This window comes from Dipodomys merriami, unplaced genomic scaffold (assembly GCF_024711535.1).
Source record: "Dipodomys merriami isolate MVZ:Mamm:240054 unplaced genomic scaffold, mDipMer1.0.p SCAF_8, whole genome shotgun sequence".
Classification (NCBI taxonomy): Eukaryota; Metazoa; Chordata; class Mammalia; order Rodentia; family Heteromyidae; genus Dipodomys; species Dipodomys merriami.
In genome coordinates, this window is record NW_027206401.1 from 14061133 (window position 1) to 14078945 (window position 17813).

Here is a 17813-nt window from a genome sequence, read left to right on the forward strand (position 1 = left end):
ACAATGGACCACGGTACTCAAACCTTCAGAGTTTCAGTAGATATCGGTGACAATAATCTATCAAACATTACTGGAACATAAAACTATCTACACTATTTCCAAAGGACAATCTTGTAGTTGCAGTTAGGCTGACATTATCACATGACACAAATTTTATAGCCACATGTACACAGGACCCAGGGACGGGTTCACTCTCTAGTTACACAGAAGTAATAACAGGAAAGATGGATCACTTGTCATTTAAACCAGTAACCATTGCTTTGAGTTCACCATCAGGTTGGAAGAAAGATTTGTTTCTGTCGTACATAGGAGAAACAATGGCACCACATTGTACATATACTGACTCTTGGAAGTCCAACAGCTTAGCTGAATTTGCTACAGTAAATGGAAGGTTACACTTGCCACCCAGTTTGTCCTGTTTAACTTAATGGAAACTGAGAGCCCACTTGGCACAAATAGAAGGTCTCTGCTCACTCTCTCCAAGCAATCTCCCGTTCTCTCCTTTCCCCCAAATCATCAAGAAGCCAGTATGAGATCCGGGAGTCTGGTTGTGCCCACTGATTGTGCGGAAAGACCCACGTGGCCGTATCAGCTGGCTGCTCGTTCTTCCTCCCTGCGAAGCACTTTGTGATGGTGATTTTGCTCAGGTTCCTGTTTTCCTAAATAGATGGAAATCACAGAGCCTCAGGGTGTTTGCGCACCTTTCTCCAAGTGCAACAGCAAGGCTGGTACTGATTGGCAGCCGTGGGTGGAGAGGGCCCCATTCTGCCAAAGTCAGTTCCCCCAGAGCCTCCTGAAAACCAGGAATCTGCAGGCCCAGCAGAGAGAAGAGCGTCGTAAATTGGAGCTGACCCAGTCCTGGGCCCTGGATGTCCCATGTCTCTGCCTCTCCCTTTTACTCTTCACTGTCTCCACCTGCTAAGACCGCCTCAAGAGGAACTAACTAATGATCAGGCTGGTACATCCACAGGGGCTGTCCCATTTCAAGTTTGGCCGTGTGTGTGTGTGTGTGTGTGTGTGTGTGTGTGTGTGTGTGCGCGCGCGCGTGTGTGTGTGTGTGTGTGTGTGTGTGTGTAGGGGAGCATATATATGTATGCACAACCGTGCAGAAGACATTATTTTCATTGATTTTTTTAAAACCATTTACTTATTTATTTGCAGTAAAAGTCACACAGCCTATGGAATTGTGCTTTGTCAAAAAAAAAATCGCCTTTCTTCCTGGAGAAGGCCTTGGAAGTGTTCAAGTCAGCATCTTGGCGTCTCGTCTTTCCCTCCCTCCTTCCATCTGCCTGCAGCCTTCTCTTCCCCTTGGGCCTCCGTTCCAGGCCTCTCCTCCTGGCCTTCAGCCCATCTCTCCGGAGGGGTCAGAGCTCTGCGCCTCTTCTGGCTTCTCCGTGCAGAGGCCCTCTGCCTACAGCGTGGACGAGCTTTGCTTGTAGTCTCTCAGGATGACCGAGGCGTAGCTCACATTGGGAGGGGTGCAGAGCACCGACTCGGACACGGGGGAGCTGGGCACCGAGCTGCCCGAGGCCACAGAGTCTCGGAAAGGTGATGGCGGCGTGAGGGCGGGTGAATCCTCGGGGGTCCCCTTGCTGGCCGCCTGCGGGTCCTCCTCTTCCTCTTCCAGCTCGTCTTCCTCCGTGTTGCCTTCGCGCTCGTACACGTACTCCTGGAGCAGCTTGAACCTCTCGCTGTCCTCCTCCTCCTCGTCGTCCTCCTCGTCCTCGGCGGAGGGCGACGCAGGCTCGTCCCCAAAGGAGCTCAGCTGCAGGGGCAGCATTTGCAGCTGCTGCGGGGGTGGCGGGGGGTACAAGGACCGCAGCCCGTTCCCGGGGCCCCCAGGACCCGCCAGCACGGCGGCCTGGAAGTCGGGGATCCCGGGGCCCAAGTTAGTGACCACCCCCTGGATGTGCTCCATCAGGGATTTCTGCTGCTGCTGCTGCTGCTGCTGCTGCTGCTGCTGCTGCTCGTGGAGGGGCGGGGGCAGGCCCTGGGGCACGGCCGGGTCGGCCAGGAAGAGGGGGGTGTCCTCGGCCGTCAGGTGGGGGGGCAGGGGCGGCGTGGCGGCGGCGGCGGGGGGCGCGCGGCGGTGCACCACCATGGAAGGGCTGCTGGGGGCGCTGAAGCCGCCGGGCCCCGCGTCGCCCTCCTCCTCCACGTTGCAAAGGGTCTTGGTGCTGGTATCGGAGAAGGTCAAGCTCTTGCCGGAGCCTTGGTAACTTTTGGTGAGGGGCTTGATGACGGCCGTCTGGTTGCAGGCCGTCTCGCTGGTCTTCACGTGCACGGAGAGGCGGTGCCACATGTGCTGTCCCTTGGGCCCCTGCCTTCCTCCCGGCTCACACCACGACACAGACTTGCCATTCGCGCTGCGGACAGAAACGCAGACGGGGCGCGGGTTACTTGCAGAGGGAGCACGCGCGCCCCACCGCGCCCAAGTGAGTTCAAGGCCACCCCACGCCGCCTGCCCCGCAGGCCTTTCCTCCACACACCGCCCCTGACCACTCCAAACTTGCACAGACTTAGCTCACATCCAGTGAGGAAGTACTGCGCCTCAGAAGAGTGGGGGGAGAAAAGCCAGCCTCTGGCAGGAACAGCTATTCTCCTTTAGGTCTAGAATTGCACCAAGACCCCCCCCTTGCCCCTCCCCCTCACTTCCTCCCCCCTCAGGCAATAATGATGCTAATTAATAATAATAATGATAATACAGTTGTTCTTCAGGTAAGCCTGAGAGCCAGTCCCATCCTGAGTGAAGAAAAGTTTCTTTTAAAAAATAATAAACAAAATCTTAGTTACAGAGAGACAAGAGAATCCTATCAATTGTATTCTTTGGGACAAATTAATAGCTGCCCATATAAAGCTATGTTCATTGTCCTGTGAGGCTGGTAAATCATGCTCTCTCTGTCTGTCTCGGTCTCTGTCTCTGTCCTTCTCTTGCTCTCGCTCCTATTCTGATACACAGGTATTTCCCTTTCCACATTCAACAAGGGAAATATGTATGGCCACGGCACTTGAACAGAAGAGGAAAAAAGCAGATCACAGAAAAACCCGGACACATGATGGACCAGAGAATTTCATCACTTTCTATTTTTGTTTGTTGTTTTAAAATATTATCAGCTCAGCGTTCCCATGAAAACCCCAATTCACAGCCTCTAGCTGGCTGTTATCACAGCAGAAGTGCTCAACAAGGCAAGTTTGAAGCACAGCAAATTCTAATGCTCACATCTCTGTGTTCATCCTCCAGGGTAGTTTGATGCAATTGAGACAAAATTAGGACTAGGGTAGAGCAGTGGTCAATGGATGCAAAGATAGATCTTTCCCTGTTGTGCCTTGGCAAAGAAAAATCTTAGGCTACCAGCATCCTTCATGGCTTATGGATGGTTATGATTTGGCTCTTAACTGTCCTTGCAAAGCTTGTATGTTAGACTTGATCCCCAGCTCACAGATCACGGGGCCTTTGGGGGAAGGGTAATTGGATAATGAGGGCTCTGACTTCCTGAGTACTTTCATCCATTCATGAATTCAGAGTTCGGTGGACATTTGGGGAGGGACTTTGTGATCAAAGTGAGCTCTCTCTGTCCACAGGGTGTGAGAAGCTTTGATCTACCACATGCTCCCTGCCATGAAGTTTTGCCTTGCCATAGGCCCCAAAACAAATTTCATCTTTGTGAAACCCTAATAAAACCAGCCAAATGGAAGCTTTCTCTGAAGAAAAACTGAAATTTACTAGGCGCTGATATCACAATTTCTGTTCTGTAGATTGCCATATCTCTGATCTTACTTGGGGCTTCGCTTATTTTCCGAATGTCTTTTAGCAGATGGAGATACCTTGGTAGCCTTCTAATAATAAGAATAGCATTAGTACTTGAGAGTCATCATTTTTCTTCTGTGTAATGGTGTTTGTGTTTTTCCTCTGTGTTCATCAAAGCAACAGAGAAAGAAGCACAAGAACACGAATGTAAAACTAAATGGAATAAGAAAATTATCATGCATTATTTTCCTGTGGTGGAGGTATAAAATAGATTCTTCCATATCATTGCCCTTTGTTTGGAAAAGAAGACAGGATCAATACTTAACACAATGGTTTATTTAATCACTTGAGAACTCAAGAATAAATACTTCAAAATTTTTCTGATTGTCACATAACCGACACTCCATCTTTTATAATCCTGAAAACTGAGTAGATTTAAGGAGGGAAAGCCTGATGTGGAATACAGAAATTTCTGGATATAAAGACTCTAAACCAAATGATACAGCTAAAAATTTGATTTGGAGCCAAGGTAGTTCCTCTATAAAACTGATAATCCATTTTTGATTGTGAGTATTTTTAATTGTCTAAGAAAAATATCACCTCTAAACTATTATATCAAAATTAATAATCCTCACAACTCTATAGTTACTATATTACCTGAGAATGTACAAGCAATTTTAGTGCTGAATTTTTAATTAATCACCTTCCATCTTGCTAGAGTAACTATCTCTTTTCAGAATTAAACAAAAAATTCATGAATAGTAATAGTATACCTCTGTTAAAAACAGTCAACCGGCCAGCCAAAAGCACCACAGCCAAAGGTTAAACCAGAGTTCACCATTCCCTGTCTGTGCCTAAAACTCTGGGAAAGCTCACCTTCCACTTTCTTCCTTCTCAATTGTCCATCTGCCACACTGTGCAGATTGCTTCTCTATTTATGCATTCAATATAGGTGTTCCAGAAGACACCATACCTTCTACCCGCATCTAATCATCTTTAAATGTACTTATCACAGGTCTATGCTTTGCATCAACTGTAATGGGAAAATGTTTTCTTTGTCAGTGCCCACATTTCAATATTCATTAATAAAATCACTATACTAACTGCTATCTTGTATCTTCACTTAACTCTGTGTGTGTGTGTGTGTGTGTGTGTGTGTGTGTGTGTTGTAAACAACAGATCCCTTAAAGCTAGCCTACCCTTAGCTCAACCATCGAGTCTAGAAGGACTAGTAAAGCACTGCCCCAGTCTCTCCATGAATTGTATATTACTCATATATTACTAGAAACTCTCCGATGAATTCATTTATTTCATTCACTCAGTCCACTGGCTGCTTTCTTCATTACCCAAAGGTTCCATATGGGCTTCTTTCTAAATCACTCACACCAATAGATTAACACTATTATTGACGATCTTGTAAGCAGGTATAACCACTAAAATTTGGTTCTGTTTCAATTGAGCTCAACTTTTATTCTTATGATGGGAAATTTTCACCCTGGCTTTGGAAATCAGCAGCTTTCTTTTCCCTCAGGGTCTTGCTCTAGATTTGGTACAAAGTCCTGTTTAATTAGGAAACAGATTTCATGCCCCAGGGCATTTATCAGATTACAAAAATTAGACTAACCTTTTTTTTAAATTCAAGGACAAAACAAATTGCTTCTTAAAAACCAGTGGTAGTAGAGGAAATGTATCATCACAAAGAAATAGCAGTACAGAGTATGCGAACTTCACAGAATGAAGTTCAACCTTTCAGGATGAGCCATTTCACATCTGAGGTCCACAGGCAGTGGGAATGGTCCATGAATCTATGTATGCATTTTGTATTGTTTTGAGACTCAATATCTATTACATCTTCTTAAACAATGCAGCAATATTTTTTAAAGGAAAATAGGTTCTGCTATGATAAAGTTTGCTGTTAGATACAAGGATACTTAAATTCTGAAAAATGTTTGTTGTGTTCTATATTCCAATGACTGTGAATAAAGGTGATTACTATCAATGATTCGGGTAAAGACGACTCATGACTGTTTTGGTGTAAAAATGGAATATCCTGTTTGACAAGGAACTGGTTGTTGTGATATCTAGAAGAGAAAACCCTGTAAGGTGAGCAAAAACAGAGCATTAAACATATTATGAAATGCTATAGTACCAGGCTATATAACTTGCATTTAACCCTAGATAAACTTTAATACCTTCTACTTCATACATCAGCTTCTTCCTTCCATTGCTTAATTGTACTTAGTTTCTAAGTATTTAGTTTAGAAAACACCACATTGTCACACAATACACAAATCTTGCTTTTACCTTCCAAAGAAAGACCTAAAATAAATATTCAAGGATAAATATAGAATATTTAGGATAAATACCTCAGGTGACTTCACATACTTATTGACATTGAAAATCAAGGGAAGAAATGGTTGATAGACTAGAAAGAAGTAGAGGTGTTAGGAGGCTGTACATTATCATACACAGAGCTGGTAGCCTAGGGCTACAATCCCCACTACAGCAGGTCCATGATCTTGCTTTGATTTTTCTTTCATTCGATACGTATCACAATCCCACCAAACACAAAACCCAATATTTACAGCACTTTAGAGAAGAGTCTGGCATGGGTGGTATAAACAGATGAGTGTATCTTTGGCAATCAGAGTGATCCTGTCTGTTTTATTTGTTTCAGTAAGTACTAGTTACATCTGCAGAGTACGAAGCTCCAGAGAGGTCTAAAATTGGGAAGAACAGTGGGTGGGTGTTTGAGATCAGGAGGGACGCATCAGTTCTGCACACACCCCTGAAGGCCGGCTTACACAACACCTGCTCCTCCCATGTTCAATTCACGTCTCCACTGCTAGGCGTAAGAGCTTCACAACAAATAGAAAGACTGTTTCGAGAGAGGCCACAGACAAGCAAGATCTTATGATAAGGAAAGGAGATTCACTCCTTGGGAGCCTGAAGAGATTAATACTTGTTTTGTTTTGTTTCTCTCAAGTGAAAATAAAAATAGAGTGCCAGCATGATGAGAATGGCTCATTGGCTGCCAGCTCTGGGGGAAGCGTATGGTGCAGCTGGTACCCAAGAAACAGCCCAAAGCATGCTGCAGACCAAACTGTCCAGAGACTCACCTCCATGGGGCTCAGCCAGCAGGTGCCAGAAGGCTATCTGAGAGGCGGTTTTTACAGAGTCTCACTCATAGAAACTATTTGAGTATTCTGTATTCCCAGAAAAGCTCATTAGTCTTCCATACTGACTCCAGCTCTACTTCTTGAAAGGTTTGCCAAAAGAAAAATCTGCATATTTACCTTGCTTTCTACAACCTGGGGACCCATCTGAACATAATTAAGATTTCTCGCTTTTCTGACTTACTACGATTTGTAAAGAAATCTCTAAGTGTGTTTTTGAAGGCAAATGCTTTCTAGTTATATGAGAGCTTGATATTTCCTTCTGCTATTAAGTCTTGAATAGCATTGCGAATTTTGTTTTCTACCCCTTTCAATCTAATCTCTACATTTACAGAAGACTCTCCATTTACCGTTCTAAAGAGTCAACATATTATGACCCTTCTTTTGTAATTCTTAGAGAATGTCCATTCCATATCTTCAAGCTGTATGACACAGGACAAGAGATGACACAAAAGAAAGCAGTTCCCCTTTATTAAACCTATTGCTTTCTTTAATGACCCAGTAGAGGAAAGGACATCCCCAGATGAAATTGTCTTATCAAAGTCAGTGAAGAATAGAAGTCTATGGAGTCTTTTCTGGGAAGAGAATCTACTGTCCCGAGAAAACTGCCAAATCAGTTTCAAACTAAAGTTCTGATGGTTAAGTGTTTTCTAAGTCAATTTGAGGTTGTCTTTGAAGAGGTGGGGGAAAAAAATCTCTTGCTGCAGTTTAATTCATGTTGTACCAGAGTCCTGTATTAGCAGAGGCGTGTCAGCTATAACTACTTTCTTTTAGGAAATATAGGTAAGCCATGATGATGTTTCTTTGGAAGGAAGTTCAGCTCAAACATAATCATTTCTTCTATGCTCCCTGATACCAGACCTATAAAGTTAATGGCCAACTGTACTTCAGCTATTCGTTTTCTAATTGCATTGCTCTGCTGAGATTATTCCACAGGGAAAGGGTAGATCTAGATGGACCATAGTAATCCAGTTTGTTTCCCTCACTAGTCCTTTGGCCTTGCTGATCACAAGAATGTCACAGAATGAGCATATGTCTTGCTCTTTTATAATTTTGTAGCAACAGGCAAGGTTAAACATATCTAGTCTTAGTCCATGGTGCAGAGCTTTAAAGTCAAGGATATCTTTATAGTCTCTGGATGGAAAGCTTGAATGGTCCCTCTCCTGAAAGTTTTAATACCAACTTGTTAGCTTTTCTGATGCTTGCCTTATTTGAGGATGTGCCTCCTTTGGCTTTTACTTTTGCTTTTAGACACTCACCTTTAAGTCAGGAAATGTCAGTTGGCTTTCCTCTCTCTCTGGCCCTGCTGTCACGACAGGACAATCACATCTACCCATTTCCATCCATCCCTTTTGACAGGCAGCCAGCAAGCTGTCACAATTAACATCTTCTTGTTGTGTCCTTGGTCAGACACCCCATGAAGCAAGAACCACTCTATGACTTTGGACTTGGAAATATTCAGAGTAGGCATCCGAATGTGCTAGAATGGCGCTGTATGGAGAACTCCCAACCACCTCCTAAAACACACTGACATGCCCACCATCTTCGTTCTGCGAAGAAGCAGGATGCGTTGGTATAACTACACTTTTTATATTTCAGGTTTTAAAGGGAATAGAAGAAAGGAAGGTGTTGGCCTTCCCAGTGCACTCCAAGGAGTGAAGGGAAGAGACACCATGGCCCCATTCACCAGCCTCCAAGATCAAGTTCAGTAGCAAACATTTGAACAAACTGGGCTCTTCTCATCTGAAGAGCTATTAGAGCCACAGACACCTCATCCGTGGGCGCCCTCCTGCTGCAGGAATGTGTACCTTTGACTCTCCCAGGTGTTTGGAGGGCTGTAAAGGAACAGCTGAGAATAACCACAGACTCCATGCACCATGAATTGAACATGGTCTATGTTCTTTTGTTAACTTAAAGAGACACTGTCAAGATCTAAAGGTCAAAAATTGGACCAAACATGCACAGTTTTTTTTTTTTATCAGATGGGCCATCTGATAAAAAGAAATCACCCTGAAGGTTGGGGAAATAACTACTTTCCCTTTTTTTTAACTCACTTTTTTTGTTGGGCTCACAACAATCTTTGTTTTGTGTTCCCCAGGGTGTAGGAGACACCCAGCAAAGCTCATGTTGGCACCCACCCCCGCAATCTGACATTATGGAACTCTTCCATAAATTTAAGCTATGGCTTTTACAATGCAGACAGGATCATTTCAAACATTTGTGCAACAGAAAAAAAAAGAGGCAAGAAAAGAAAAGAAAAAGCTCTGTTTGCCAAGGAGAAGCTGACAAATTTCTGGAGGGGGGAAATTTCACTTTCAAGTTTTTTGAGTAGGAGTCACAAACACAAGCAAATTTCTAGAATTGGCCAAAAAAAATAAAAGTGCTGCATTGGAACATAAAATAAGCAAAAGGACCAAACTAATCACTTGACAGTGCCCTTTTAAGAACGATGGACAGTCAAATTAAGGTAGTCGTGCAAACCAGGGCACGATGAGTTCCTCCTTCTCGAGGGCATGCACACATCTGTTTCCATGTGAGAAAGTGGAAAAAACCCAGGAGAGAGAAAGCAAGGGGCAAAAACACTATATTTTCCATGCAGCTTCTCTTACACATTCACTGCAGTGTGGGGGTTTTCAAAGCTGCACATGTGCCGACGGACATTGGCTGGTGGGCGAGAATTCTGGCTGCCTCTTCCTGAAGATTGAAAAGAAAAAGACACCCAGTGAGTGAGTAGTTATACATGTGGACAGGTATGGTGATGACACCAGTCAAGCAGTGCCTGGTCCCAGGGCAGGGCTGGGCCTGGCCCCTGAATCTTCCTGATCCTGGGAGAGGACTGGGTCTGGCCTCTCAGAGTCTTTTTCCCTGTCATCTCTGCCTCCATACCCTGTATGTAATCTGTAGTGCCTGATTCGGACTGTCAAGTTCATTTCTAAAAGTTATGTCAATAAAGTACATGACTGTTTTTTTCTCTTGTGGAACCATCTCTTTTTTAAGTGGCAGATGCTTTTTCTGCTGTGTGTGTGTGTGTGTGTGTGTGTCTTCCAGATTGACTCTTTCCCTCCCTTGTTGATCATACCACTTTAAGTAGCCGGAGACTCTTTATCTCCATATACACTGATGTTGACCATCTTTCCATCCAACCCTTCCAAAAAGTTTATCATATCAACAGCTTTATATCTGACACCATGATTTTCACTTGCACCGTTAATTTTCTCCCATATTATTTCATCACAAAAGCATGGCTGTCACTTCATATAAAGTCACATTTGTCTCTTGGCATTCACAAGCTAGAATGTGTCTAAGAGAGGAGAGGAAGAATGGCACGCGATTGGAGGGATCTGCCACAGGGGAGCTATCATCCCGTCCTCTGGCTGGATGCCCCCTCAGACAGCACAGAGGGTCATCTGCCCTTGGTGTCACCTTGACAAGAAGAGCAGAGGGCTGGCTAGAGAGCGCAAGGCTGATGGAGTAGCCATGAGGAGTTGGCTTTCTCATCATTTGTTGGAACAAGGATAAGTGGTTTCCTAGTGAGTCCAGGAACACTTTGAGAAGTGCTGAGATGAAGTCATCTTGCTGCCATGCCACACGGGAGGGCTGCCTGTCATGGAGAAGAACTTGAGGAAGATGATGCTAAATTGTAGAACCAGTGGTATGGACTGCAGGTGCTGTGGATTTGAGGGTGATTTCTCATGTTAGACAGCCACACAGAGCTGACATTTCTGACAAGGATCCCCAAAGAACTCACAAATGTCTTATAGCATTTGGCCAACCATCTCAAAGTCATTAATGATACTTCTTCAGTGGTGACCATGAAAGTATCAGGGCAGTAACAGTTCTTTCTCCTGGCTTCTGTCTCTTTTTCCCTCTCAAAGTAGACAGAGGAATGGAAACTCAGGAGGAGGAGGAGGAGGAGGAGAAGAGATGTTTCTGTTACAGACTACTATGGCTTTTCCTGTTGTAAGTCTTTCAGGCTGAGGCCTGACAGGAAATCTCAAAGGAGAACACACTATGATTACATTTTAGTACCTGGAAGCAAGGGAATGGATCTGAGTTTATAAGGTGGGGAAAGATTTTCCACAGCACTGTTGGATATGCCAGAAAATACTGATCCATTCTATCAAGTTTGAGTCACTCAGTAAATGAGTTAAAAGTATGTGATATGCTCAACACAATTTGAAATCCTCATCTGAAAATAGTAAAATGAGACACCTTCATGTGATTTTAGTACTACCATAACAATCCATTTATTGAAGAAATTTGACAGAGGGAATATTTGCTACCAAACCTGCCAACCGAATATATCTTTGACATTCCAATATGCCCACCCAGAATGACAAAGATCATGAAAACAATGAACACCAGCAAGAAGGTAATGGAGAATGAAAATATTTTTGACTTTATAAATGAAAGTAGCAGGAAAGAGCACTCAACCTTCAAAGTATTTTTCAAACAACTTCATTTCTCATTAAAGAAGGAAAAACTGGTTTGCTCAGCACACTTGGCTTTGCCTTGTTAAACTGTTTGGATCCTCTTGACTCTTTTAAGTCTACCATTGGGTGGCCTATGCATGGCCACACTGGATGGTCCCGAGGAGCAAGGGCTCTGTCAGAGCTGGTCTTTAGGTGCCCAAGGCTGACATGGACAGGCACACGATCATCCAAAGAGCCTGTTTTTAATGCTTCTGGTCCTATGATCCGCCTCTTAAAATTCAGTTCATTTTATCTTTTAACGTGGGCTCTGTTAGCGATAGCAAATGGCCCAATGGGACATAATCCCGGGGCATTGGCTCACTGATGGTCCCATATCACACAGCCTCCCTGCCTTCTCTAGAACACTCTTTGGCTCCCCCTCACCCCCGCCCCCCACTGCTACCCTTGGGTCTTAGCTCATCTAGACTCTCACTAACTGCCTCTGATTGGGAATCATCATCACCTTCCACCGATTTCAGAGGCCTCAGAAAGGTTAAGATGTGGATTGTGTGCTCAGTAGAAGCTTGAGAAAGCAAATAACAGGGGCGTTTTTTTTCCACTGATGGACAAGGCCACTGCTATTTGAAGCACTAGGGCAGAGGCCAGGCTCTCAATCATTCTTGATCCAAATACTTCAGATGTTCCTGCACTCTCCTTCCAGTACTTGGGTCAGTTTAGGAAGCACATGGGTGGGCAGGTGACTAATTCAGTTTCCCAAAGGGAAAGTCCAGTGACTTGCTGGAGAGGAACTTAGCAGGATGTGAACTGTGCATGCACAAGCCATTGAATGAGGACGGCTTTTGCCCTGAGAGTGTCCCTGTACAATGAAGCATGACCCAGAGAGGAGGGTAAAGGGAGAGGGAGGGGGAAGAAGGAGGGGAGAAGGGGAGAAGAAAGGGATGGGAACAGGGAGAGGGAGAGGAAGAATGAGGGAAAGAGGGAGAAAGGGAGAGGGAGAAAGAAGGGCAGAGAGAAAGGATGAAGGCGACAGAAAGGGAGAGGGAGAGGGAAAGAGAGGGAGAGGGAGGAGAAGGAGGAGAAAGGGACACACAGAGAGATTATAGAAGTAAGAATGTAAAGCTTTATATTATACATTTAACACTTTCTCTGCTTTTCTCCCCAGGTCTTCTGTTTTCATTTTGCACTGGACTTTGCAGGTGATGGATCTGGGAGGGCTGTCTGACAGCATGGGGACTTGATGTATGGGTCTTAATTAGTACAGGTGTGTGGAGGTAGCAGCCTGGGGGCAGTGTCTGAACTTCTAAGGCCACAGGGAGGACCTGGGACAAGAAGCTTAATGACTGTATCTGGCACTAGCTTTTGGAACTACTGCTGCAGTTACTGGAAGTTCTGTGGTTCCTTTGTGGATGGGGAAGGAGAGAGTTCTACCGTATTGACAGCCAGACTTCATATAGTAGCTAAATAATCCAAAACAACTGCAGGTAAGTATTGATTGTGGGTGCTGAAATGAACAGAACATCTTCTCTCCAGTCTCCTTTCTTAGCTTCTGACTTTTCCTTTGCACTGAGGTGAAATATTAATGTTTCACACTACATAGACTTTGCTCTTCCGAAAGGACTGCTCTTTTAAAGTTTAGAGGCCAATTCTTGAAAACTCCGAGGCCCAAATGACCAGTCTATCAACCACATAAAAATTAAGGAAAGGAGCTTGGCTTTAAGATATTTTTAGCAGTCATAAAACCACATAATCAACCAACCACAGATTCAGCAAGCCCTAGCAAAAGCTTGGAGGGAAAATGCAGCATATGGGGGATTGTCAAATATAAGTCCCAAATCTGTGCTTGAATGCTTTTTGGCAGAAACTATGGATTTAAAGAAACCTCAGAAGTTTAGTTAGAAAGAGTCCTCTTCTACTTCCTCTGAGAATACTAGGGTCTTTCTCTCATTCTTCTTCCTTCCCTCCTTTCTTTCCTTGTTCTCCTTCCTTTAAATAAAGTCATTGTCATATGGTATGGATTGTGCATACATTTTCCCATCTATTTCTATTGTTCAAACAATATAGCTTGGTGTAATACCCCATTTCTTTTTGAAGGTACTTAGCACCATAGGACTCTGTTTTCATGTGTCCTTCGATTTACCTTAGGCTATCCATCCATCAGTTTCTGACAAGACTTACCCTTCATGTGAACTTGAAAAGTTGTTGCAGACAAGTTTGCTTAAGTATGATGCTAACAATAATCATGGGACAAGGAGCCAGGAGACCTGGGCACTGTCCAGTTGTCCAATCATCATTTATATCCATACAAGGTGGCTGAAATGGTATGTGTGAATTACTTCCAAATAGCAAATGCTATTCCAGCTTAAGCCCTCACTATGAATAACCTTCCTCTCAAAGGTGGAGAAACAATAGGACCAATATGAGACCCAAACACTTTACATCTCTGTGGATATTTAGAGGACATAGTATCTCATGAGTTTCAGCCATTTTTCTGGCTCCAGAATTTTAAAACTCCCAAAGTAGCAAGTAAACTATATTTTTGCTTTCTCTCTTTTTCAGAATTTCTTCCCACAACCACGTCTCTCTGGAAACATCAGTGGTGTGGAGTAGAAGATTCAGGAACAGGTAAAGGTAAGAAACAGAGCCAGGTTAGATATCTATGTCTGAAGCCAAGTGTCTATGACAGATTTGGAGGTGCATCTACTTTTAGGAGAGAAAAAAATGGTCTAGCCAGTTCCAGATGGTCAATCTTAAGAATATATAAATCTCACCAAGCAAATAAAAATAATGTGGCAGCTATCCAAGCAAATCATAAGAATGACAGCAACTACTTAGACCATTTTCGCAGTTATAGATAAATAAGATGATTTATGCTTCTGATTGGATTTCCAAAGCAAAAGACATGTTTCTATATCTGAATTTTTGTATTTATTTCTTGGCATTTGCTCAGCGGAGAATGTAGCTTTGACTCTGTATATGGTCCTTCTATAAATACTAATTTTTGTTCCACTTCTTTGAACACACACATACCTAACATAGTATATCAAAGCTCCTTATACAGACTTTCTATTATCAATATAAAATACTCTTACATTTAAACATTCTAAATTACTACAATTTGTAAGCTAATAAGAAACTAGAGAATGATAAAATAAAAGCCAATTTAATTATCAACACAGATTTGCCAATTATTAGCATTTTGCCTTATTAAAATGCTCCTTCATTGGAAAACATACCATTCTGATACTAATCATTTCCTTTTAAAGGGAAAAATCTGTCATATTTTAGCACTTTTACAATATGCATTAATAAGTAATGCATGGTAATTTTATCATATCATTAAATTTTATACACATGGTATCACCCATTTCTGTTCAGCAAATACATAGATAAATGTAGCTCCAGTTCATTACTGAACTACATTAAATAAATGATATACTATTTAAAAATCCATTTTCCACTAATGTCCATTTAAGTTGTTTTTGACAAACATTCTTGAGTAAGTCTCTTTGCACGCTGATGGAAGAGTTTTTGTATAGTATCTAGAAATAGACTAGACATGAGTTACTGTGCGTGTAAACTCATCTACTGTAACCAACTTGCTCTTTAGTGATCACAAGGCAGACTGTTTTACTACAAAATCACAAAGTGCAATTTCACCATCTTTTCTCTACTTGTCATCTAGATTTGCTTTCTAATGACCTTTCCTTCATCAGCTATTTTGCTTCTCTGGAATAGCATTTAATTGAAATTTATGAGCAGCCTTATTTTTACTTATGATTCTTCTCTGTGTTCCTTTCTTCATCAGGGCACTGTAATCTCTCCCAAGACCCCGAAGCTTCCTGTTCCTGAAACCCCAGCCCCTCTCCTTGCTCTCCTCCTGTTCAGCTCCACGCTAAGCGTAGAGTGTTAGTTGTGACATACAATTGGAGCTGATAACAATGCACTTTACTTGGTGACTTGAGTGGTGTTCCATTGAGAAGAGTATGAGGTTCAGGTTCTGATTTTGCCACATATATGCAAATCCAACCCATATTGCTTTCCTCCTTTCTTCTGCGCTATAGGTACCCTGGAATTGCCATTTCCTCCTCTACTACTGTTATTTCATGATCACAGCCTTTACAATTTTATAACAACTTAAAAAACACCCAGCACATGTGTAGATTTTAGCCCTTTGGGCAAGGACCAGATAAGTTTGTTCTAGCGCCTGGCACATAGTAAGGTGCATAAAACTCATTTATTGAATGAATGGCTCATTATTACTTCTCCTTTGGACCTACTAGGTAGGTCTCTGTCCTTGAATCTATTCTAATTATAGAGTGAAATAAGCCCTAGAATAGCTTTCGGAGTTACATAGTTGAACTTAATAAACACACCTACAGGCAACCCACTAGCTTGCCAATCTATCTATGATTTGATGTGATTTATTTTTCTCCAAGGGTTTATTTGCCAGACCTTTTGGTGCCCATTATGGCAATGAATAAGAAGCTTTAAGTGCTGGGTGCTGGAGGCTCACACCTGTAATTCTAGATATTCAGGAGGCTGAGATCTGAGGAGCCAAGGCAGAAAATCTGAGCGACTCATCTCCAATGAACTAGCAAAATGTCAGAAGTGGAGCTTTGACTCAAGTGATAGAGCGCTAGACTTGAGAAGAAAAGCTAAGAAACAGGGTCTAGGCCCTGAGTTCAAGCCGCAGTGCTAGCACCAAAGAGTAAGCACCTTTAAAAGATGTGGTGGAGGGTGATTAGATCATCAGAGGCACTGCTTTTGGTAGGGATAAATGTTTATCCAGGGAGTGAATTAGTTCTGGCTGTCTTTCCATTTCTCTAGAATACTGTGATACGTACATTTTATGTAGGGACCAAATAAAGCCAACCAATCTTCAACACTTTTAGCCTTCAAAGCAGAATTAATAAGCCTTTATAAGGATCAGCTTCAGGTCTTTTATTATATCCAACAGAGAAGGACCTATTTTTTCCTTTTCCTAATATTCTGTGCTCTCTCTTGCCTCTATATGTCCTTACAGACCCTCCTCATAGATTACTGTCCTTGCTCCTGTCCTCATGGTAGCTCACTCATTGCTACTCATCTCATTTTTGGGTAGCCAATTGAAAGCATGTCCATAGCCTTCCCCAGACTTTAAGGTTTGTATTAGAGGCCCATCTTTTGACTTTACCCTGCTAATTTTGCCACTGGAGTCTCCACTTCCTACGATGTCCTCTGAGATTAGAGACCATACTATTTTGTTCAGCATTAAATTCCCTACAGTTTGAAAAACGATAACTATCTTGGCTAGTCTCTCTCACGCTCAGAATTATACTGTAAAACTCACCGAACTACCTACTGTTCAGAGTAAAACACCGTCAGAATGAACCAGTGTTCTTTCTTTTCCTCCCTTACTCCTAAACTAGCACCATTGTCACAACTCATTTAACTCTGACCATGAAGGTCTACGTAATTTTTTTCTATTAACATTCTTCCTACTCTTCCCTCTGCACATCTCCAAGCCAATGGATGTAAACATTGCCATCTTTGATAAAGTATAAAATGAAATCAATCTCCATGGTGTTCAGAGCATTTATGGGGTGTAGGATAACTGAGTATATATTTTATGGCTAAGAACAATCAAATGTTTCCTATTGTTATTGATTTCTCCCAAGTGGTTCTTTCTCAGTATCTCTAGTAGCATCAACCTAGATAACATGGCTTACTTTAGTCAGAAGCCAATTCTTGGTATATCTTGAATACAATATACATAAATGGTATTGTTTGGTTTCTTTAGTTCTAGATTTCTCCATCGCATTGTAATAGAATGGAAGTACACATACTTTGGGATGAAGTTGATGTGAGTATCTACTAATTTTCTTTTTCTATTATCAACAAATATTAACAATAAATGATTTTTATTATTAGCCTGTACCTTATGTGTATTTCAATGAATACTGAAGACAATGTCTTGTTGATGTATTTTTCTTAAAAAACAAGATAAAGCAAAAAGAAATGGAGGTATTTCTCTTCTCGTTAGTATCTTTTAGTTTGAAAGTTTTAGCAAGGATTGACTTTACTGTAGTATGGTGAAAGCAGAGAGAAATAGAAAAGAGAAACATTTCCTGCTCCACATGCAGGTGATGGAAGTTAAAATCAGGAATCTATGCAATACAGTAACAAAGATCAGGCCTCAGTGTTGGATGCTCTTAACAGAAGTAGTCACACCTTCATAATAACAGTGGTATGCATGCAATGAGCTCTCCAACCCTTCATGTCAGCGCTTTTCTGGGTGTCATGCAGAAACATGTGTCCAGAGGGAGTTAAGCCTTTTTCTTTGGATATCCGGATGTGTAACAACATACAAACTCAGGAACTGGCACTAATCATCACTGCCTGAGAAACAGAGAAAGGAGCTCCAAAATGAAACAATGAAGCCATGCAGAGAAAGGCCATGGGATGGAGACCGCATTC

At 42.5% G+C, this 17813-nt stretch overlaps 1 protein-coding gene across 4 annotated transcripts in view; it reads right to left on the reverse strand.

The window, feature by feature from the left end:
• Positions 1–1309: 1309 nt before the first annotated feature.
• Positions 1310–17813, reverse strand: part of Grm1 (glutamate metabotropic receptor 1) — a 300312-nt gene continuing 283808 nt past the window's right edge. For 3 of the 4 annotated variants that reach the window (XM_070010072.1, XM_070010070.1, XM_070010073.1), the window contains exon 9: positions 1310–2366. In XM_070010072.1, the coding sequence (XP_069866173.1) occupies positions 1412–2366 (955 nt within the window). In that variant the 3' untranslated portion in view covers positions 1310–1411. Of the gene's footprint in view, positions 2367–9533; positions 9619–17813 lie in introns of all 4 variants that reach the window. The other variant, XM_070010074.1, reaches the window with a different exon arrangement.